The sequence below is a fragment of the Natrix helvetica genome (genome assembly GCF_964273705.1).
Source record: "Natrix helvetica genome assembly, chromosome: 4".
Classification (NCBI taxonomy): Eukaryota; Metazoa; Chordata; class Lepidosauria; order Squamata; family Natricidae; genus Natrix; species Natrix helvetica.
Window position 1 is genome coordinate 3,344,245 of NC_138550.1, and position 23,446 is coordinate 3,367,690.

At 44.5% G+C, this 23,446-nt stretch overlaps 1 protein-coding gene and 1 long non-coding RNA gene across 4 annotated transcripts in view; one reads left to right on the forward strand and one right to left on the reverse strand.

The window, feature by feature from the left end:
* The window catches only part of MAP6 (microtubule associated protein 6), a 38,660-nt gene that overhangs the window by 10,166 nt on the left and 5,048 nt on the right, over positions 1-23,446 (forward strand). For 2 of the 3 annotated variants that reach the window (XM_081952882.1, XM_081952881.1), the window contains exons 2-3: positions 5,617-5,830; positions 13,630-13,829. In XM_081952882.1, the coding sequence (XP_081809008.1) occupies positions 5,617-5,830; positions 13,630-13,829 (414 nt within the window). The remainder of the gene's footprint in view (positions 1-5,616; positions 5,831-13,629; positions 13,830-23,446) is intronic. The other variant, XM_081952883.1, reaches the window with a different exon arrangement.
* On the reverse strand, positions 13,865-14,895 carry LOC309392019. Its single transcript, XR_014175373.1, has 2 exons — positions 14,076-14,895; positions 13,865-14,021 (listed from the first exon to the last, which is right to left on the reverse strand). It is a non-coding gene; the product is annotated as an uncharacterized lncRNA (long non-coding RNA).

The window sequence follows — 23,446 nt, forward strand, 5'->3', positions numbered from 1 at the left end:
CATTTAAGGGCCACCCTATTTTCTTAACGACCGTCATCTTCGCTTAACGCCCTCTGCCAAAAGGTCATAAAATCAGGCGTGGTCCCTTGGTGACACACTTAAGGACAGCCACCCCTTAACGCCCTTCATCCCAAGCTCAATGACGGTGCTACATCACCATGTAGAACAGGGGTGTCCAAACTTGGGAACTTTAAGACTGCTGGCTGGGGAATTCTGGGAGTTGAAGTCCACAAGTCTTAAAGTTCCCAAGTTTGGACACCCCTGCTGTAGAAGAAGGACTCCTAAAGAGACATGTTCATGCTATAAATTGGAGTCTATCCGGGGAGGGGGGGGAAATGAGGAGAAAAATATGTTTGAAGCACAATGCAACACGCCCCCCCCCTCCCGGGGGAATTGTCGCCTGATGCAACGGAGCTGCAAAATTAACGCTGGTAAATGGGAGGAGAATTATGGAGACGAGACTCGGTCAGATGTAAAACCAAGATTAAAATACAAATACAACATTTCTTTTTAATTTTTTATTATAAACAATTATACACATTGACAAAAACATACACAACACTTACAAGCAACATCGGAACTTCCCTTTCCTCCTTACAACAGATATCTATCGGTGCATCTTTGCAAACATTTCCCCCCCCCCTCAATCCATCTCTATATATTTTTACGCTTATCATCCTATTATTTCTTACGCTTTTTGCTTATCAGTCTCTATTTGGTTATTTGTATCAGACAGTCTTTATTGCTCTTCTACTAATAAGTAACTTTTTCTACTTCTGCAAATCCTACTTTTCCTACCTTCTTATCACTAATTCCTACTTCTTCTATAATACAAACTATATATTTTTTAGATTCTTATTCCCTGTTTCCATCATCTAGCCATTTGTACCATTTTCCCCAAATTAAATAGTGCTCAGTTTCCTCCTTTCCTTGAATTTCCTTGGTCAATTTGTCCATCTCTGCGCATTCTAAGATCTTCCGTATTATCCCATCCTCGTTCGGTATTGTGTTATTCATTCCATTTCTGCGCATATGCTATTCTAGCCGCTGTGATGATATGTAGAATTAGGTATAGAGTCTTGTTGTTGTATTTTGTTGTGGTTAGGACAAAGGCTGCTTCTAAAGTGGAAGAAACTTTCAAGATCAGTCGCAAGGCTCTCTTCTCTGGTTGGGGAAAGAATAAAAAACACCGAACTTAGAACATTTTTTAGGCGCCTGTGATTTCAAGTTAGCTATCTCTTATTTGGGGGTAGTATCAAATCGAATGGTGATTTTAATATAGATCTTATCTGTCACGTAGTTATTTCATTACCCAACTAGGTAACGTCATCAGTGCTACAAGGGCTTGCTCTCTGTTTATATACAAGTAGCTTATTTGAAGAATGCAAACATCTCTCCCTTCTAGCACTGATGATGTTCTCTAGCTGGGCCATGAAACGTCTGCAAGAAAACGTTTGAGCTATGTGATTATTATTTTTTTTGCCCTAAGTAAAATAATTAGCATTTGTATCAGCCCCATGTAATTAATTTAAGAACTTCAGTGATTCACGTAACAAATGTGGCAAGAAAGGGTGTAAAACTCATGTGACAAATTTCTCGCTGGACTCAATTGGGGTTGTAAATCAAGGACTACCTATGTAAGCATCCATATCAGACCGAGCTGTTTAAATATAGGAACAGCATTTTCTGGTGATTGGACATTTGGACACCCAGTTAAATAGGAGCCAGCCGTGTGCGGCAACAGCCAAAAAAGCCAATGCAATCCTAAATTGCATTAAGAGAGGGATGCAATCAAGATTATGGGAGGTACTAATACCACTCTATAAAGCCCTAGTAAGACCACACCTAGAGTACTGCATCCAGTTTTGGTCACCACACTATAGAAAAGATGTTGAGACTCTAGAAAGAGTGCAGAGAAGAGCAACCAGGATGATGAGGGGACTGGAGGCCAAAACATATCACGAATGGTTGCAGGAACTGGGCATGGCTAGTTTAGTGAAGAGAAGGACCAGGAGAGACAGGAGATCAGCCTTGCAATGTTTGAGGGGCTGCCACAAAGAAGAGGGGGTCAAGCTATTCTCCAAAGCACCTGAAGGCCAGAGAAGGAACAATGGATGGAAACTGATCAAGGAGAGATTCAACCTGGAAATAAGGAGGAATTTCCTGACAGTGAGAACCATCAACCCATGGAACAGAAGTTTTCTTCAGAAGTTGTAGGAGCTTCATCTCTGGAAGTTTTCAAGTAGAGACTGGACTGCCATCTGTCAGAAATGGTGCAGGGTCTCCTGCTTGGGCGGGGGTGGGGTTGGACTAGATGACCTACAAGATCCCTTCCAACTCTGTTAATCTGTAATATGAAGAACGGTTGCAGGAACTGGGCCTGGCTAGTCTAGTGAAGAGAAGGACCAGGGGAGACAGGATAGCATCTTCCAATATTTGAGGGGCTACCACAGAGAGGAGGGGATCAAGCTATTCTCCAAAGCATCTGAAGGCCAGACAAGGAATAATGGATAGAAACTGACCAGGGAGAGATTCAACCTGGAAATAAGGAGGAATTTCCTGACAGTGAGAACAATCAACCCATGGAAGAGAAGTTTCCTTCAGAAGTTGTGGGAGCTTCATCTCTGGAGGCTTTTAAGAAGAGAAATGGTATAGGGTTTCCTGCTTGGGCGGAGGGCTGGACTAGATGGCCTACGAGGTCTCTTCCAACTCTGTTAATCTGTTCATTTTATTTATTTTTTGCTTTTCTGCAAGATGCTTTCCAATCAGTAGAGCTTTTTACTCTACTGGGCCAGCATAATTAAACCATTCATTTCTTCCAGTTCAGAGACATAGCAAATTCTCCCTCAGAGAAGACCTTCTGTATTTCTGAATTAGTTCTCACTCTCCTCTCATTGAACAGGCCTGCTCGGATTACTTACGCATGCGAAGACAGAGGCGACTGTCTCCCATTGGATGAATAGGCATATTTTAAACAGAATAGAAGAGGTGGCAGGAATTGTTGAGAGGTCTTCTAGTCCAACCCCCTGCTCAGGCAGGAAACCCTATGCCGTTGAAATTTTTAAAAGTTATTTATTACATTTATCTGCTGCCTATCTCATAGAATAATATAAATATCAAGCTGAAGGGAACTTGGAGGTCTTCTAGTCCAACCGTCTGCTCAGGCAGGAAACCCTACACCCCTTCAGACAAATGGTTATCCAATCTCTTCTTGAAAACCTCCAGTGTTGGAGCATCCACAACTTCTGGTGGCAAGCAGTTCCACTGGTTAATTGTTCTCACTGTCGGGAACCTTCTCCTTCGTTCCAGGTTGCTTCTCTCCTTGATTAGTTTCCACCTGTTGCTTCTTCTCCTGCCCTCAGGTGCTTTGGAGAATAGGTTAGAATATAGAATAGAATGGCAGAGTTGGAAGGGACCTTAGAGGTCTTCTAGTCCACCCCCCCTGCTCAGGCAGGAGACCCTGCCCCTAACTTCTGAAGGCAAGCTGTTCCACTGGTCATAAGTCACTTTTGAGCAGTCACTAAATGAACTGTCGGAAGTCGAGAACCACCTATAAATAGCCGAAAGGGTTAGATCACGGGAGCTCACTGCCCTAGTGCATCTTCAAAAGTCAAATTGGTTGGGTACCACCAAGAGATCACAAAGTTGAGGAAACTATCTGGAAGCTGATCAGGGAAAATTGGGTTTTGTTTTTTGGCCACGAAAAGAAAGCACAGATGCCAACAAATCTCCTTTAACTTTGAAACACAATTTAACTGCAGCAATTCCTGACATTATAGGTAGTCCTCAACCTATGGCGCCAAGGGAGCAAAAAAATTACCATTGCTAAGCAGGAGAGCTGTTAAGTGAGGTTTGCCCCGTGTTATGACCAATTTTTTTTGCTACCGTTGTTAAGCAAATCGCCACAGTTGTTAAGTGAGTCATGAGGCCATTAAACAAACCAGGCTTCCCCCATGGACTTTGCTTGTCGGAAGGCCAGCTGGGAAGGTTGCAAAAGGGGATCCCCGGGACTCTGCAACCGTCATAAGTACATGACAGTGGCCAGTGTTGATCATATGACCATGGGAATGCTGCCATAAGTGTGAAAACTCTTCATCCGTGACTTTTTTCAGTTCTGCTGTAACTTCGGTCACTAAAGAAATGGTTGTTAAGTCAAACATAGTTGTTTTTTCCCCAAGAAGCAACTGGACTTTCTTGTTTTTTCTTTGAAGACGTTTCTCTTCTCATCCAAGAAGCTTCTTCAGCTCCGACTGGATGGTGGGAAAGGGAAAGATTGATACTCCTTGCAGAGAAAGCTGGTCATTTGCATCCTTTTAGAGGGTCCCTGAGGCCACTTGGAGGTTTCTCTGTGTCCTCGGGGTCCCCTGAGTGGTGCAAATGGTTTCTGTAGTCTGCAATTTTTCCCTCTGGAAATCCATTCCTGCTCCCACCCCATTCCAAGGGCCTTCACCCCAAATTTTATAGCTAAAAAGTCTGTAGAGATTCTCCATCATCCAGGTCACGGTTGTCCCAAAGATGCTTTTTTTATCAGGAGACAACTGGACTTTCTGGTTTTTCTTTGAAGACATTTTGCTTCTCATCCAAGAAGCTTCTTCAGCTCTGACTGGATAGCGAGGAATAGAAGGATTGATATTCCTTGCAGACAGCTGGTCATTTGCATCCATTGAGTGGGTCCTTGAGGCCACTTGGAGCTTTACCTGTGTCCTTAAGGTCCCCCAAGTGGTGCAAATGGTTCCTGCAGTCTGCAATTTTTCCCTCTGGAAATCCATTCCTACTCCCACTCCATTCCAAGGGTCTTCACCCCAAATTGTATAGCTAAAAGTCTGTATAAATTCAGACTACAGGAACCATTTGCCCCACTCAGGGGACCCTGAGGACACAGAGAAACCTCCAAGTGGCCTCAAGGACCCTCTAAAAAGATGCAAAGAACCAGCTGTCTGCAAGGAGAATCAATCCTTCCCTTGCCCCCCATCCAAGTCAGAGCTGAAGAAGCTTCTCGGATAAGAAGCGAAACATCTTCAAAAGAAAAAAAACCCAGAAAGTCCAGTTGCTTCCTGAAAAATCACCTTTGGGACAACCCTCACCTGGATGACTGAGAATCTCTACAGACTTTTTAGCTATAAAATTTGGGATGAAAACCCTTGGAATGGTTGTGGGAGAAGGAATGGATTTTTAAAGGGGAAAAAATTGCAGACTACAGGAATCATTTGCACCACTCAGGGGATCCTGAGGACACAGATAAAGCCTCCAAGTGGCCTCAACGACCCTCTAAGAGGATGCAAATGACCAGCTTTCTCTGCAAGGAGTATCAATCCTTCCATTCCCTCACCATCCAGTCAGAGCTGAAGAAGCTTCTGGGATGAGTAGCAAAACATCTTCAAAAGAAAACAAACAAACAAGAAAGTCCAGTTGCCTCCTGAAAAAAAAGCTCCTTTGGGGCTAACAGGTAGAGTTTCTCATGGACTTGAAAAGATCTGAAACTTAATCCTCAACTTGCGACTTTAGCCCAACTGTGACCTGGAGGACGGAGAATCTCTACAGAACTCAAGGACTCCCTTATGTGGTGCTGGAGGTTATGCTTTTCCCCCTTCTCTTTCTACTTTTCTGCTCCCCCAGAAATGAATTTCGACCATGGACGGACATCCGGCCGGTGAGAGCTATCAAAGCCAAGTCCCAATACGAACCACCGGATGAGAAAATAAGTCACCAGACAAGCTACAGTACCCAGTTCACGGCTGAAGGTGCGAAGCCCGGCCCGCAAGATAACAAACACATGGAACGCCGAAGGATACGCACCCTCTATAAGGAGCCACTGAAAGAATCTCCAAAGGTAAGGATAAGGATGGGGGGGCACGGGCACCATCATCGGCACTCAACCGTCCGCAGGAGACTATAGCTTGCTTTCAGAGCCATGTGCCGGGGCTGCTCCTTTGGGCACATGGCATCACAGCACGCATGCCAAAGAAGCAAAGCAAGCATTGCGCCACAGTGAAGTAGGGGTTGTTTTCTCTCCCCTCCTGTCTGCCCCCCTTCTCTCCCCCCCCCCAGTGGCCCACAGAGGAGAATTACAAAGCTGATCCAGCTAGTGGTGAAATTCAATTTTTTTTACTACCGGTTCTATGGGCATGGCTTGGGGGGTGTGGCAGGGGAAGCAGTAGTGGGTTGCAGGCGGTACGCCCCGGTATGGGTGTACCGGAGCCTCCCCGGAGCACTGGATGCCGTTCCGGTACAATGCTTCAGAGGGCCCACCCGCCCACCCGAGCTTTAAGCCTTTGGCGTGTCCGTGCACACGCATGATGCATATAGAGCGCCTGCGCGACGCTCCGCCAAGCAGCCGGAGCATCACGGAGGCTTGCGGAAGCATCTCGGGCAAGTATGATACATGCACGCACTGCACGCATCCATGTAGGTGACGCCGGCGCCATTCCAACCGTACTGGTTGGAACGGAATACGGAATCCATCACTGAGGGGAAGGATACTGCAAAATCTCCACTACCTTCCCACTCAGGGGCCAGTCAGAGGTGGTATTTGCCAGTTCTCCGAACTACTCAAAATTTGCACTTCCAGTTCTCCGAACTACTCAAAATTTCCGCTTCCGGTTCTTCGAACTACTCAAGATTTCCTCTTCCAGTTCTCTAAACTACTCAAAATTTCCACTTCCGGTTCTCTGAACTACTCAAAATTTCCTCTTCCAGTTCTCTGAACTACTCAAAATTTCCGCTTCCGGTTCTTCGAAGTACTCAAAATTTCCACTTCCGGTTCTCCGAACTACTCAAGATTTCCGCTACTGGTTCTCTGAACTACTCAAAATTTCCGCTTCCGGTTCTTCGAACTACTCAAAATTTCCGCTACTGGTTCTTCAAACTACTCACAATTTCTGCTACCGGAGGATGAGAGCCAGACGTCGCGACGGCACAACGTGCAGTCTCGACAGTCTGAGACCGCCGTTGATTCTTTTACCTGCTGCACAGTCCATATGGACCTAAACCGTCCCGAAGAGATGGTGACAGGGAGACAAATCCTTGCTGGTCTCAGGGACACCGCAAAGTCCCTGATCGACCCAAGGGAAGTTTTCCAAGCCAGCGGTAAACAGACAGCCCCCAGGCTGACAAAGTCAGAGACGGCTGCGGAAAGAAGGCAGTGAAAGTGAGTCCAGCTGGTGAGATTTTTTCTTTGAGAATGATTGCCCAAAGAATTTTTTTTAAAAAAAGATAAATTAGTCCTTTAAGCAAAAGAATAAAACGGCGAAATTTATCTTTATTGGACTGCCTTAGAAAGTTTTTTTTTCCTTTTCTATGTAACATCATTTTGTGGATTGAAGTGATTGGAACGCTTCCCGTTTCTCCTCTTAAGTGAATGAATTGATTTTTCCCCCCTATTCTTTGCTACTTTATTTTTTGGTTGATCTAAAACTTTTTCTTTACTTTAATAATCCTTCCTCTTACTGTTTATTAAATTTTTATTAAAGACACTTAGAGATTTTTGCTTTCCTTAAGTCTGATACGAATAAGAGAAAGTTGAATCTGCCATTCGGAAGCCAGAACTTGGTCTTTTTTTTTAAACAATGTATCCTTTGCTCTATTTTCTTTGATTCTGTTGACGTTGTAACAAGGGGGTTTGCAGTTTATCTGTAGAGACTGATAATGACTCAAGGACACGGACTGTTCCCTTGCAGGTGTCTTTGTGGAATATTTTGAACAAGGGAAGGGAAAGAAAAGAAAAGATAGAACCCTCACTTTGTTTGAAAAAATTAAAAGAATCTTATGTTTAAGCAAATTCAAAACAAAAATATTTTTATACATAAAAGAGACATTGAAGGCGAGAGTGGCAGTGGATTTTAATTTTTTTTCTTCTCTTCTGGGAAATATGTATTCATATACAGATGAAAAAATCCTAAGTTACCAGGATTTTTTGGATGGAATTCTAAATATATTGGAAGGATTTGAGAGATTTGATAAGAAGTTGGATAGACTATTGTCTGGCACAATAAAAGATGAAGGGACTGGAGCCTCAAAAATTAAAGAAGAGAGTGAAGACATAGAAGATAAAGATAACAGATGAACATAATAATGGAGCACCTATGAGTGAAAGTGGAAAGAAGGGAACATGGAAAAATGAACCTGATTATTATTATATACTTGATGATCTGGAACTCTATCCCTGCTGTCAAGATATGGATTTGATGATGGAATTAAGAAGAGAAACAGCTTTAGAAAGACATCTGATAATGAAAGACATGTTAATTTTAATACCAGTTCAAGGGCAACGAGACTATATGAGAGATCTTTCAAGCAAAAAAGTGCAGAGAGAAGTTTTTAAAAACTTTATAAAGAAGTTTATAAGAGAATTGACGCAACAACTGGCTAAAGAGATACGATTATTTTGTTACTGGAAAGACACAGGTTGATAATGAAGGTTGATAATCCAAAATGTAGTTAACCTTTGGTGACTAATAAGTAGGATTTTATAGACACTTTTAGAATGTTTTCTTTAAAATGTTTATTCGTTAATTAATAACTCATTATGATAATAATAATAATGAAATAATAATCTTAATTAGTAAAAACAATTTGGATATAAACTGTAAATCGGGACCTGGGAAAAAGATTTATCAATTTCACCAATACATTTTTGCTTAGATTTTGTTATAAAGATGTAATTTCTCTTGGGTACTTATAAACTTACTAACAAACTTTTGTTTAGATTTTATTATAAAGATGTAATTTCTCTTGGGTCGGAGGAGAGGAGATGTGATATAAATGGTATTTTTTTTTCTTTAGATAACTACAATAATAATAAGGAAATGTTAATGGATAATATTTAATGATATTTACGTGTGTTGGCATTGGTAAAAGCAATCAGATATAAGCCTTAAATAGTGAGTTGGGGGAGAATTATTATTATTATTATTCATATTTATAGACCGCCCCCTCTCCCGAAAGGGACTCGGGGCGGTGTACAGTCACTAAAATACGTTATAAAATACATACAAAACAGTTAAATAATTAAATACGTAGGTGGAGGAGGTTGCAAGACTGTACATAGAATAATAAATATTAAATATAGTATATAGTGTATTAAAAACTTTTTAAAACCCCAAACCCAATTAAAATGAATAAATCCCCGGGAGGTAGAACTAAGAAAGTGCCAGGCCAGCTGATTGAAATAGGTGAGTCTTTAACTTTTGCCGGAAGGAACGGAGGTCGGTGGTAGTTCGAATGTCAGGGGGGAGGTCATTCCAGAGGGTTGGGCCCATCACAGAGAAGGATCTACTCCTAGGTGTCGCCCGCTGGCATTGACTAGCAGACGGCACCAGGAGGAGCCCCTCTCTGTGTGAGCGGATAGGTCGCAGGGACGTGTGTGGTAGGATGCGATCCTGCAGGTAACTAGGTCCACTGCCATGGAGCGCTTTAAAGATGGTGATCAATACCTTGAAACGCACCCGAAAGGCCACAGGTAGCCAGTGCAGCTCGCGCAGGAGAGGTGTTACGTGGGAGTAACGTGTACTTCCCATAATAACCCGCGCGGCTGCGTTCTGAACTAGCTGCAGTCTCCGGACGCGTCCCAAGGGAAGCCCCATGTAGAGAGCATTGCAGTAGTCCAGGCGAGACGTCACCAGCGCATGAGTGACCGTGCGCAGGGCACTCCGGTCCAGTAGGGGGCGCAATTGGCGCACCAGGCGAACCTGGTGGAACGCCCCCCTTGCCACGGCTGCCACATGGTCCTCCATTGACAGCCGGGCATCAAGGAGGACGCCCAAATTGCGCGCCCGCTCCACAGGGGACAATTGTTCGCCCCCTATGGCCAGCGATGGAGTCAGCTGGCTGAACCGAGGCGCCGGTAACCACAGCCACTCGGTCTTGGAGGGGTTGAGTTTAAGTCTGTTGTCCCCCATCCAGACCCCGACGGCTTCCAAACACCGGGACATCACTTCGACAGCCTCGTTGGGGTGGTTTGGGGTTGAAATATACAGCTGAGTATCATCAGCGTAAAGATGGTACTCAACCCCAAAACCACGGATGATCTCACCCAGCGGCTTCACATATGCGTTGAACAGGAGAGGCGAGAGGACCGACCCCTGTGGCACCCCACAAGTGAGTGGCCTCAGGGACGATCTCTGCCCCCCTGTCAACACACATTGCTTCCGGTCGGAGAGGTAGGAGCCGAACCACCGCAAAACGGTGCCTCCGACTCCCATCCCCTCCAACCGGCGCAATAGGATACCATGGTCGATGGTATCAAAAGCCGCCGAGAGGTCTAATAGGACCAGGATAGAGGAGCAACCCCTATCTCTGGCCCTCCAGAGATCATCGACCAACGCGACCAAGGCTGTCTCAGTGCTGTGCCCGGGTCGGAAGCCGGACTGGCGTGGGTCTAGATAGTCGGATTCGTCTAGGTGTCGCGGGAGCTGCTGCGCCACCACATTCTCGACAACCTTCGCCAGAAAGGGGAGGTTGGAGACTGGACGATAGTTAGCTAGCTCCATTGGGTCGAGCGCAGGCCTCTTGAGCAAGGGTCTCACCACCGCCTCTTTCAAGGCGGTTGGTAAGTATCCCTCACTCAGTGAGGCGCTCACCAGGCCCAGGAGCCAGCCTCGTGTCACCTCCCAGGCTGCCAGTACCAGCCAGGAGGGGCACGGGTCCGTTAAACAAGTGGTGGGTCGCAGCCGTCCACGCAGCCTGTCCAAATCCTCGGGGGCAACAGAGTCAAACTCCTCCCAGAATGGTCCCTCAAGACTCGCTGTTGGCGGCTCGTCTGGTCCACTGACGGAGGTCCACCCGCTCCGGATCTGATCGATTTTGTCCTGAAGATATTCCCCAAACTCCTCTGCTCTACCCTGTAAGGGTGTCTCCCGCGCCCCCTGCGATAAGAGGGAGCGAGTCACCCTAAACAGGGCGGCAGGGCGGTTATCCGCGGACGCAATAAGAGCAGCACAATGTCTACGTTTGGCCGCTCTTATTGCCACAAGGTAAGTCCGCAAATAGGCTCTTACCTGTGTTCGGTCAGATTCGGAGCGCGAGGATCTCCACCTGCTCTCTAGACGTCTCCTGTGGCGCTTCATCACCCTGAGCTCCTCAGTGAACCAAGGAGCCCGGGTGGGTCGATGCCGCAGGAGAGGTCGCAACGGCGCAACCCGGTCCAAGGCCCCAGTCGTCGCCCTATTCCAGGCAGTCACTAGGTCCTCGGAACGGGAGCGGGACAAGGCTACAGGAATTGGCCCAAGCTCCGTCAGGAATCTATCAGATTCCATCAGGTGCCTGGGGCGGTACCAGTTTATAGAGTCTGGTTCCGCCTCCTCGCGGTGGGGGATAGCGCCAGGGAAGTCCAGCCGGAGGGATGAGTGGTCTGACCATGACAGGGGCGTGATAACTAAATCCCCTATTCCCAGATCACTCGTCCACTGTTCAGATACAAAAATGAGGTCCAGTGTGTGGCCCCCTTCGTGAGTGGGGCCCTGCACTAATTGGGTCAGGTCCATGGCCGTCATGGAAGCCATGAACTCCCGAGCCACCTCGGAAGCCGCTCCCGTTGACGGCAAGTTGAAGTCCCCCATGACCAGAAGTCTGGGAGTCTCAACTGCCGTCGCTGAGATTAGCTCGAGGAGCTCGGGCAGGGCTGCTGATGCATAGCGAGGAGCCAAGTATACAATCAGCAAGCCCCACTGCCTCCCTGGGCCCCAACTCACACCAAGGGACTCACACCCGGGTATCTGAGGAACAGTGAACTCCCTCGGCTCTAAACATTCCCGCATAACCACCGCCACCCCAAAAAGGGAATATGCTATAAAAGGGTAATTATTGGAGGTTTATAGGAATAGCTAATGAATGCCACTAGGTGGTTGTGTCTTTAAATACAAATGATTCCAGATAAAAGCACGTTTAAATAATTATAGCTAAATGAGAATGATGGTACATTGATGGCAAAATACATAAAGATTTTCGATTTAAAATGTAAATCAAAAATATGAAGGATGTATAAAGAATGATTGTGGTAGTAAAGCACGAAATTTATTTGTAACCAATCGACATGCTTTCTACAAGATGTAATGAAGAATGATTCTTTTTTTGTGTGTTTTTGTTTAATTAAAACAAAAAAAAATTCCAAAAAAAAATTCTGCTACCAGTTCTCCGAACTATTCAAAATTTCCGCTACTGATTCTCCAAACTACTCAAAATTTCCATTATCGGTTCTCCAGAACCTGTCAGAACCTGCTGGATTTCACCCCTGGACCCAGCCCTCAAAGAAATCCAGTTTGACACCCCTGGCCTAGGGGGTCTCCTGCTTAAGCAGAAGGTTGGACTAGAAGACCTCCAAAGGCCCTTCCAATACTATTATTCTGATGGTGTAATGGAGCGTTCAGAAGTTAAGCCGAATCGAAATCTAAAACCCGAGCTACACTAGTATTTCATAATTATTCTGGATCTACAGTATGTTTTAGAGCAGGGGTGTCCAAACTTGGGAACTTTAAGACTTGTTGACTTCAACTCCCAGAATTCCTGGCTGGGGAATTCTGGGAGTTGAAGTCCACAAGTCTTAAAGTTCCCAAGTTTGGACACCCCTGTTTTAGAGTATAAGATGCACCTTTTCCCCCCCAAAAAGAGGGTGAAAATCTGGGTGCGTCTTATACACTGAATACAGCATTTTTGGCTTCCCGAAAGCCTGCCCTGCGCGTCCCGTTTTTCGCAAAAACGCGAAAAAGGCTTTGGGAGGCTTGTAGAGTGCTCCTGGGGGCTGGGGAGGCAAAAACGAGTAAAAGGGGCAATTTTTTGCTCGTTTTTGCCCTCCCCAGCCCCCAGGAGCACTCTACAAGCCTCCCAAAGCCTCTGCACACCCTGTTTTTTTGCGAAAAACGGGCCTGTTTTCACAAAAAATGGGCCGTTTTTGTTCAATTTTGCCCTCCCCAGGCCCTAGGAGCACTCTACAAGCCTCCCAAAGCCTCTGCACGCCCTGTTTTTTTTTGCAAAAAGCGGGCCTGTTTCAATGGAAAACTGGCCGTTTTTGCTCGATTTTGCCCTCCCCGGCTCTCAGGAGCACTTTGCAGGCCTCTCAAACTCTCTGCATGCTGCTTTCTCAGTTAAAAACGGCCTTCAGAGAGTTTGGGAGGCTTGCAGGGTGCTCCTAGGGGCCGGGGAGGGCAAAAACTTTTTTTAAAAAAATTTACCTCTGCAAAATCTTGGTGCGTCTTATACTCCGTTGCATCTTACAGCTCGAAAAATATGGTAAATTGAGAAAGGCACTTCCAAGCCCAGGGGGACAAAGTTAACTGTTCTCTGAAGCTCTTTAAAGTAGCTGCATCTCCTTCTAGCGCAGCCAAAGGAGTCAGACGGGGCTGAACCTGGGGAAAAGATGCAGCTGCTTTAAAGAGTTGCAGGCAAGGTGATGTTTTTGTGTTCTCAAAAAAAAAAAAACCGTTTTTGGGCACCGAAGCATTCCAGCATCTTGTTGAGCCTGGGGGTGTAGGCATCATGGGGGTATCTGGATAATGCCCTGGCGTTTCCCGTCTTCTCCGGGCAATTTGGTTGGCTCTTAACATGCAATTCTCTCTCTCTCAATTCCTTTTTTCCCTCCCTTCCCCTGTGTCTGTCTTGTCCGTCCTTCGCCCTGATGGTTTCGTTGGTTCCAACTAGGTGGAGAAGCCAAGCCCGCAGCCTTCTAAGCCAAAAAAGACCACCCCAAGCCATAAATCTGTGAAAAAGCCCAAAGATAAGCAGGTGGCATCCAGCAGGGCATCGAAGAAGAAGAGCACAGAGACTCCCACCAGAACAACCACGGCCGAGGAGAAGGAGAAAAGTAAAGAAATTAACAATAAGTTGGCCGAAGCTAAAGAGTAATTGACTGCAGTTACTTGCTTTTTTTCCCCCTGTGTCTCTGTTTATTTCTCCTTCCTTCCTTCCTTCCTTCCCTTGCCCTCCCTCCCTCCTTCCTTTCTTCCTTCTCCACACTCTTCCTTCCCTTCCTTTCCCCTCCTCTCACTCTTCTTCCTTCCTTCTCTCCCCACACTCTTCATTCCCTTCCTTCCCTCTCCTCTCACTCTTCTACTTTCCTTCTCTCTCCACACTCTTCCTTCCCTGACTTCCTTTCTTTTCCTCTCCTTCCTTCCTTTTCCCTCCCCTTCCTCTCTTCTGCACACTCTCTTCCCTTCTTCCTTCCCCTCCTTCCTTTCCTCTCTCCTTCCTTCATTCTTCCTTCCCTTTCTTCTCCTCTCCTCTCCTTCCTTCCTTCCCCCTTCTCTTCACGTCCCCTCCCTTTCTTCTCCATGCTCTCTTCCCTTCTTCCCTCTCTTCCTTCCCTTCCTTTCTCCCTTCCTTCCCTCCTTCCTTCCTTCCTTCCTTCCTTCCTCCCTTGCCACAAAATTAATTAGAGACTTCTAATCAGCTTATGCTCTGACTGTATTAGAAGCTCATTCCGTGTTGGGTTTTTAAAGAGATTAAAAGTCTCCTTTAGCATGCGATAAGGGTTAGCGCACTTCTCTAAATGCGCAGGAGGATTTTAGCAGAAGGACGGGAGCAGAGCTGGAGGTGTCTTCACCTTAAAATTATGAAACGTGGGTGGCATCTTTGCTTCTAAAACTGGGAAGCTCGTTGGGTTATAGGCAGGAAGGGTTGGGGGGAAGAGGCAGGTGTCTTTCAAATGCAAGCAAAATTGGGGCATTTCCAATTCTCTTAAAAGCAAATCAGAGCCCCCAAGGTTGGGGAAACTTGACCCTACAGGTCCCTGAATGACAATCCTTAGCAATTATTATTATTATTATATACTTAATTCATTAAATATGAAACTTGGCCAACTGAACATTCAAAAACGCATCACAAATACCATTGACTGGTGCTAATGGTTGATACGGGTTGCTGCCAGCATCCTAGGTATCAACCAAAGTACCTTCTTAAAATATACGATGTTCCAAGCAACACGGTTTTTTTGCAGTTCCGCTGGTGTTATTGCAGGAAGCTGCAATTTCTTGATGTATTTTATAAAATTCTTGGACCTGGTGCCAAGTGCCCCGATGACAATGGGTACCACTCTTACATGCTTCATCCATAATTGCATAGTTTCGATGGCCAGGTCGATGATGATGATGATGATGATGATGATGATGACTATTCAGAGACCTGGCCATCGAAACTATTATTATTATTATTATTATTATTATTATTATTATTATTATTATTATTATTATTATTATTATTATTATTATCATCATCATCATCATCATCATCATCATCATCATCATCTCTTTTATTCATTAAACATGAAATTCGGTCAACTGAACATTCAAAAAGGTATCACAAATATTATTAACTGGTGTTAATGGTTGATACGGGTTGCTGCCAGCATCCTAAGAATTAACCAAGTATCTTCTTAAAATACTTAGTATAATTATTATTATTATGGATGAAACATGTCACAGGGATACCCATTGTCATCGGTGCACTTGGTACCATGTCCAAGAATTTTACAAGATACATCAAGAAATTGCAGCTTCCTGCAATAACACCAGCGGAACTGCAAAAAACTGGGCTACTCGGAGCATCTTGTATTTTAAGAAGGTCCTTGGTTGATCCCTAGGACGCTGGCAGCAAACCGTATCAACCATTAGCACCAGTCCATGTTACTTGTGACACATTTTTGAATGTCCAGTTGGCTGAGTTTCATGTTTAATAATAATTATTATTATTTGAAATGGTATGGTGCAGACTCTTTGCTTGACAGTAGCATACCCAATATAATAACCTACCACACAAAATGGGAAATGCAGACAGTCCTTGAGATACGGCTACCATTTCTGTGGCTGAAGTGAGTTTGCTAAGTGAGCCTTGCCCCCTTTTTACGACTTTCGTGCCACCGTTCTTAAGTCAACCCCTGCCGTTGTTCAGAGAGGCCCACGGTTGTTAAGTGAATCGGGCTTCCCCGTTGGCCTGGCTTGTCCGACGGTTGCAAAAGGGGATCACGGAACACCCCGGGACACTGCGGCCGTCTTAAATATGAATCTGTTGACAAGCGTCCCGATATTTTGATCACACAACGGTAGGGAGGCTGCAGCAGCTGTAAGTATGAAAAATAAAGTCCCCGGCGACCTTTCTCGGTGCCGTTGTTACTCTGAACGGTTGCTAAATGAAGTCGAGGGCGACCTCCCTTCACAAAACTGCAAAATTAATAAATAATATCAAAGTCAATCAATCAATAAAAGTATAAGAATGACTGGCCCCTAGCCAGCTCACCATTTCCACCACCCCCCAGTTTAAACAAACCAGATACTCAATTCTTGCTAGGGATTGAACAAACATTTTCAGTCCTGATCTTGCTTGTGCAAATACAATACAATACAATAGCAGAGTTGGAAGGGACCTTGGAGGTCTTCTAGTCCATCCCCCTGCCTAGGCAGGAAACCCTATACCGTTCCAGACAAATGGCTATCCAACATCTTCTTAAAGACTTCCAGTGTTGGGGCATTCACAACTTCTGGAGGCAAGGAGTTCCACTGATTAATTGTCCTAGCTGTCAGGAAATTTCTCCTCAGTTCTAAGTTGCTTCTCTCCTTGATTAGTTTCCACTAAATGCCCCTCACACTCTCCCAACCCCGTGTAACCTCAACCCTTTTCAAATTAAACGCTGGGTCAATTTTGCGAGAACAGATGGAAGCATCGGGTACTTTCCAGATGTGCCGAGACCCGCGTCACAAAAGCTTTTAAGAAGAGATTGGACAGCCCTTTGTCTGAAATGCTAGAGGGTCTCCTGCTTGAGGAGGGGGTTGGACTAGATGACCTCCAAGGTCCCTTCCAACTTCACTATTCTGTTAATTCACCCATGGAGTGACTTGCCTCCAAAAATTGTGGGAGCTCCAGCTCAGGAAGTTTTTAAAGAAAATATTGGACAACCATTTGTCTGAAATGCTAGAGGGTCTCCTGCTTGAGGAGGGGGATGGACCAGAAGACCTCCAAGGTCCCTGCCAAGTCTGCTATTCTGTTATTCCTTTTTTTTTGTCTCATGCGTATGCCTTCGAGATGAATAGATCCATCAAAAGGATCCTTTTAGTTGTTCTGATTGATCCATTTCCCCAATTCAACCAGCTCCCCCCCCCAAAAAGGACATCATATCTGAGGAAATATTCATTTTCCATCCATTTTTTCTGCTCTTGGCATTGTGTAATCCAGTCCAGAGTCTTTTATTGAGAACAAATCAAATAGAAAGCTGACATTAGGCCTCATAACTCTCCGTTCTTGCAAACTAGCCTAGATTGAGTGATACTATCCATCGGGCAGCCATTTTGCCAGTCGGTAACTTTCCCCGGCACCCATTTTGTGGTGGCGCTCACGGGCGGCTTTCAGAAGCCCAGATGGGGCAGGGAGCCACAGGCTGCTTATAGAAAAATTCTTGACCTGAGCAGAAGGTGCTTTAACAGATTAACAGAGTTGCAAGGGGACCTTACAGGTCATCTAGTCCAACCCCCTGCCCAAGCAGGAGGCCTTACACCTGCCTTTACCTAGGATTGAACTCACAACCTCCTGATGGTGAGGCGAGAGCTCCACCTCTAGGCCACCGCAGGAGGTGCATCTCAGACCTATCTGCTCTAAAGCTAAATATTGCAAGTGCCGTATTGCAGGGATTTTAAAAGTCACCCATCCTGGCAGGGCAGAGACTGTTTAAAAAGTCCTGACTTTCACCCCCCCCCCCTTATTATTTGCATCCATGCGTGATAATCTATTATCAGTTATGTGCACATCGTCATTTAACATGCACAGATTTATCGAATCTCTTTTGGAGAGGGGAAAAGTTGTGAAGCCTGCCACCCTGACTTACTAAAAAACGGAGAAAAATTGGACTTTTAAAAATATTAGGCAGTTCATTTCCCTTGCCCGTTTCAATTTTTTTAAAAAAAGATAAATGCAAATAGTACAGAAAAAAGTATTTTCCCCGTTTCCTCCTTTGCAAAGCAAAAGCTGACACATTTTTCTGGTTCTTTTCTGGGGGGTAAAGTTTGAAACGGTTCTTTGGCAGAATAAAACAGCCGTTTCCTTGTTTCTTGGCCCCAAATCGCCAATTAGATTTGGCAATCAGACCCACCCGAGGAAAAAGAAGATTGGGAAGGAAGGAAAGGCTAATGCTCCAGAGATATTATTTCCAGGGGATATTTAAGGAAAGACCCTCGAGTAATTATAAGGATTATTTCTAGAGCATGAGATGATTTGTTTAAAAAAAAAGCACCCATGTGTGAAAAGTAAGTAGAAATATTGGATAGGAACGTTGGGGAAATAAGCAAAAAATAACATTTGCTAGAATGCCAGGCGAGGAGACGTTATTTAAATGGGGAGTGGGAGCACCTGGGATGGGGTGGGGGCTGGCAAGGTAGCGGGGAGGGGGCTGAGTTGTACGATACATGGGTTTTAACCCACATGGTTGGCTTGATTCCTGCAACGGATACGCCAAAAAAATAATAATAATCGTAGCGTCTTTTGTGCGTGATGTCTCTGCTACAGCTTGTGCTGGAATGCTTTCCACTTATAAAGTACGTGTCACGATTTCTCTTAACAATGTTATTTCTACGCCTAGTTGTGCTAGAAATGTAGAGTGTGAAGTGAATTAGCCAAGAATTGTGTGTATGTCCGAAAAAAAAAAGGGGGGGGGGCGTGGGAGGGTGAGGTTTTTTTTGAAACTTTAAAAAGAAAGAAAAATCTCTCCAAAAACCAGTTGGACCTTAAAAATAATAATAATAATAATAATTTTGCCGGTATGATGACGGTTGTTGCATATAAAAGGCAAATAATTATTTTGTGCCCCTGTATATAATCCAGCAATTTCGCATTGGGGACATGGAGGTTGAAATAATATCTACAGGTAGTCCTCGTCGTACGACCACGACAGGGCCCAAAATTTCCGTGGTTAAGCGAGATGGTTGTTAAGTAAGCTTTGCCCCATTTTCACCAGCTTTCTCACCACCGTTGTGAAGTGGATCACCGCCGTTCTTAAGTCAAGAACGCGTTGTTAAGTGAATCCGGCTTCCCAGTGGACTTTGCTTGTCAGACAGTCGCGAAAGGGGATCGCGTGACCCCCTGCGACCGTCATAAGTACGAGTCAGCTGCCTGAATTTCGATCACGTGACCGGTTGTTAAGTGTGAACCACAGTCATAACTCGTGTTTTTCAGTGCCGTTGTAGCTTTAAGCGGTCACTAAATGGAGTGTAACTCGAGGACTGCCTGAATTGATGTGGAAATAATCTTTTCAAATCCTGGAACAAAAAAAGGAAAAAATATTTGTTTGTTTGCTCCATCACACTTATTTGCCATTTGGCCAGGAATGAGGTTGGGAAAATCAGGATGGGAAAAGTGCTTGATTGACACCTTGGAAAAAGTTGGTCCAGAATGTAACTTTCAAACCCAAATATTTTCTTCGGAAAAGTCAGGGATGCAAAGGAATTTGGCAAAAAAAAGGAAAAATGGCTGCAGCAGAAACCGTCGGAAATTGGCACGGGATTCCCACGTACTGGGTCATTTGTACGGAAATAAAGATCTTTACCAAATGGTAGTTGGTAAGGTTTTTGGGTTAGGAGGCAGACATGGGGATTTGGGGGGGGGTTAAATATGTGAGCATTCTCAGATCGCACCCCTTAAAACACTCCGCAAGATTTGTGAGTGCCTTCCATAACTGCAACACAATCCGGAGGAATTTTCCTTGTAGCTGGAGCAGCTGAGGAAATTCCTCTCCGCAAAGACATTTACAGGTTTCAGGAGGGGAAGCAGCTGTCCATCAAGGCAAGACTGTGGAAGGGGGAAATAAATCAATAAATGAATGCCTCTCCACTTGGAGTTATTTGTTAAATGTTATTTGTTCTTGGTGTTCTCTGAGCTTGTTTGTTTTCTTGCAGACGTTTCGTTACCCAGCTAGGTAACATCATCAGTGCTAGAAGGGAATGGGGGTTTGCTCTCCATTTATAAACCTGTTCTGACCTAGGCTTCCTGAGACAGTAAAAAAATCACACGCTTAGTCCCCAAAACCCCCTTTTTATTCAAATGGCTGTGAATTATGTTCATTCATAGTCCATAATGAGTCACAAACGTTTGTGAAGAGTCCAACAGAAGTCTGCCAAAGTCTTTTGGGATAAGGCTGATAAACACCCACCTTTCTCTCCCTTGAAACGCTGCCAAAGACCTAACTGCCAATTAGTTTTGCAAGGCCAAATGGAGCACAGAGTCAAATGGAGCTTCAGAATTAAAACCGACCAGAACGAACAAATGTTGCTTCCTGCAAAGGCTCACGTCCGTTTGCTCCTCTTTTATGTCTTATGGGAGGGGCCAATCATCTCTAAGCCTTACTTCTGAGTTGCCCCTTTTGTCTTAACTGTTCTTGCCTTCTGGCAGCTCTGCACATGCGCACACTGGGAACAGGCTCCAGCTGTTCTTCTGCCTCACTGATGTTTGACTCCGAAGGCAGCTGATAACTGGCATATGGCCCTGGCCCCCTCTCTGCTTCCGACACAGAGGCCTCATCCGAGCCTTCCCCAGACTCCAGGACTGGCCCATCTTCCTCCCCAACCTCCTCAGTGTCCAAATCTGCTGTCAGCTCCGCAGGCTGCCAGCAGACCACAACAAAACCCCACTCCCTTCTAGCACTGATGATGTTACCTAGCTCGGTAAAGAAACGTCTGCAAGAAAACAACCCAAGTTCAGCGAGCATCAAGCACCGCGCCATTCAATCCTAAAAATATTCTGTCAAAATGAGTTAAATGAAATATAAACATTTCTTGATTCCTGAAAAATCTGCACAATAATAAAATAAAAAGGCCGCTTCCCTTTTTGTGGATACAGAAGAAGCAACAGTCATCTACGAGCGTTTTCACTTTGCTGGTTAACACCCAAGTGTCTCTTTTAATTCCGGGCATAAAATGTCTGGATTTTATGTTCTATGCCGCCAATATTATTCTCTTTAGAGCGGTGTTTCTCAAACTTGGTTATTTAAAGACATGTGGACTTCAACTCCCAGAATCCTCCAGCCTGCCTGACTGGCTGGGAGATGCTGTGAATTGAAGTCCACCCATGCTGGCTGGGGAATTCTGGGAGTTGAAGTCCGCATATCTTAAAGTGGCCAAATCTGAAAACTACCGCTTTAAAGCATCCTTTCCAAATTGGTGCCCTGGAGATGTGCCAGTCCCAAAAGTCCATTCATAGTTGCAATGCAAATTTATTCAAGTTAGCTGCTGCTTTTTTTTTTTTTTTTGCAAATCTTGCAAAAGTTCATTTTTGGAAGGAAAAAAAAATTACAAAAAAGAGAAAATGTTCCTCACAATTGCGCTTGCTACCTGTTGCTCCAAATATATATTATATCATGTACCTCAACACATGTTGTGTACATTAATTTCACGAACGTCCGCAATTTTTTCTCGGTCACTACACAGTTTCAACAACGCAACCTATTGAGAACTGCAATATAAAAAAAAGGACGAGTTTTATTTCCCCTCCTGATTGCAAAAAATGTTGAAATGCATTCTTCCCCCATTCTAGTTTTGGCTTGACTGTTTGGGCACCAGTGGGAAACGGTTGCTGTCAATCAACTGGTTTTTCCTTTTTCCTTCTTTCTGTAAAAAGAAGATTCTTGTCTTGTAATTCCTTTGCATTCCTTCTATAAAAATCTGGCTTTTCATGTCCTTTGTTCCGCCTTTCGTTGCTTCCCTGGTTACATCATCGCTGTATTCTGTTCTCGTACTGTATTGAATGTTCCACACACCCCCTCCCCACTTTCGCGAGATGGTGCTAAAAAAAAACCTTCCCACGGCTTTTTTAGATATTCCATACTCTTTGACTCTGTGCAAAGAAAGAGATTGAAATAAATGCCACAATCGCCTGCTTTGCTCACATCTGCAGTATTTGTGTTAAAGAAACGGGGCCGGGGGGGGGCAAGATGGGCACTCCATTAACCATCTGGGGCCATAACACCGGGAGACGGATCCAGAAGGGTCTCTAGCGGTGAAATGGGAAGCTGTATTTATTGATTAGATTTTTTTTATCCTGCCTTTATTACTTTGTAAGTAACCCAAGGTGGAAAACATACACAATGCTCCTTCCTCCTCCCGCCCGATTTCTCCGCACAACAGCCCTGTGAGGTGGGTTTGGATGAGAGAGAGAGAAAGGGAAGGGATTGGCCCAAAGTCACCCAGCTGGCTTTCATGCCCAAGGCAGAACTAGAATTCACAGTCTCCTGGTGGTTGGCCCAAAGTCATCCAGTGGCTTTCATACCCAAGGTAGAACTAGAATTCACCATCTCCTGGTGATTGACCCAGAGTAACTCAGCTGTCTTTCATGCTCAAAACAACTAGAATTCATAGTCTCCTGGTGATTGACCCAGAGTCACCCAGCTGGCTTTCATGCCTAAGGCGGGACTAGAACTCACCACCTCTTGGTTTCTAGCCTGCTGTCTTAACCCCTAGACCAAACTTTTAATTCAGTATTTGCAAAGCTGAAAACAAAAATTCTATGTGTTCAAGATTTCCTACTTGAATTCCCTTTTCAGACAGTCAGTCATGGTGGATTAGAAGGAGCTACTACAACATTACTCACTTCCCGGGCAGTTTTTTCCCCCCTCAACTTTGGTAACTTGGAAGATGGATGGACTTCAACTTTAGAATTGTGAGACACTTGGTTCAGTTGGAAAGCTATAAAAATTGAATGAATGAATGAATGAGTGAGTGAGTGAGTGAGTGAATGAATGAACTCCCAGTCTGCCTGGGGAATTCTGGGAGTTGAAGTCCACCCATCTTCCAAGTTGCCAAGGTTGGAAACACTGATTGACCTGATCAATTTTCAGGCTGCATAAAACGAAAAAGATTGCTGAATGAACAGGTGGTTGATTTTGGACACGCATGGAAGGAAACCAGTCTCATATTCAGAAACATAAACATAAAAATATCCTTCTCTGTGTTGGATTCTTATAATATACACCTTGAAATTCAAAGAAATGTTCGACCGTAGAAACCTTTCCTTCAGCTAGTTTTGAAATGTATGAGCCGGGTTCACACATTTTGTGGTTAAAATTTCTATTAAGGATTTTTTTAAACAGATATATAAAAACTATAAAATAGTCTAGATATATTATTATACAATAATACAATACAATAGTAGAGTTGGAAGGGACCTTGGAGGCCTTCTAGTCCAACCCCCTGCCTAGGCAGGAAACCCTATACCGTTTCAGGCAAATGGCTATCCAACATTATATATTTTATCTAAATACAAAACCTGAAGTGAGAGGAAAAAAGAGGAATCAAAAAGGCAACTAAAAACACAAGAAAGGAAAAATAATAAAAGAACGATAGAAAAGAATAAAAAAATAATTAAAAGTTTCTGATTTTCTTTACACCAATTATAAATAAAGGTATAAATTTAGCTCTTACACTAGGGTTACTACCACCTAACTCTCTTCTTTCTATAATCTACTAGCTGATAACCTGGAGTTGCCCGGGTA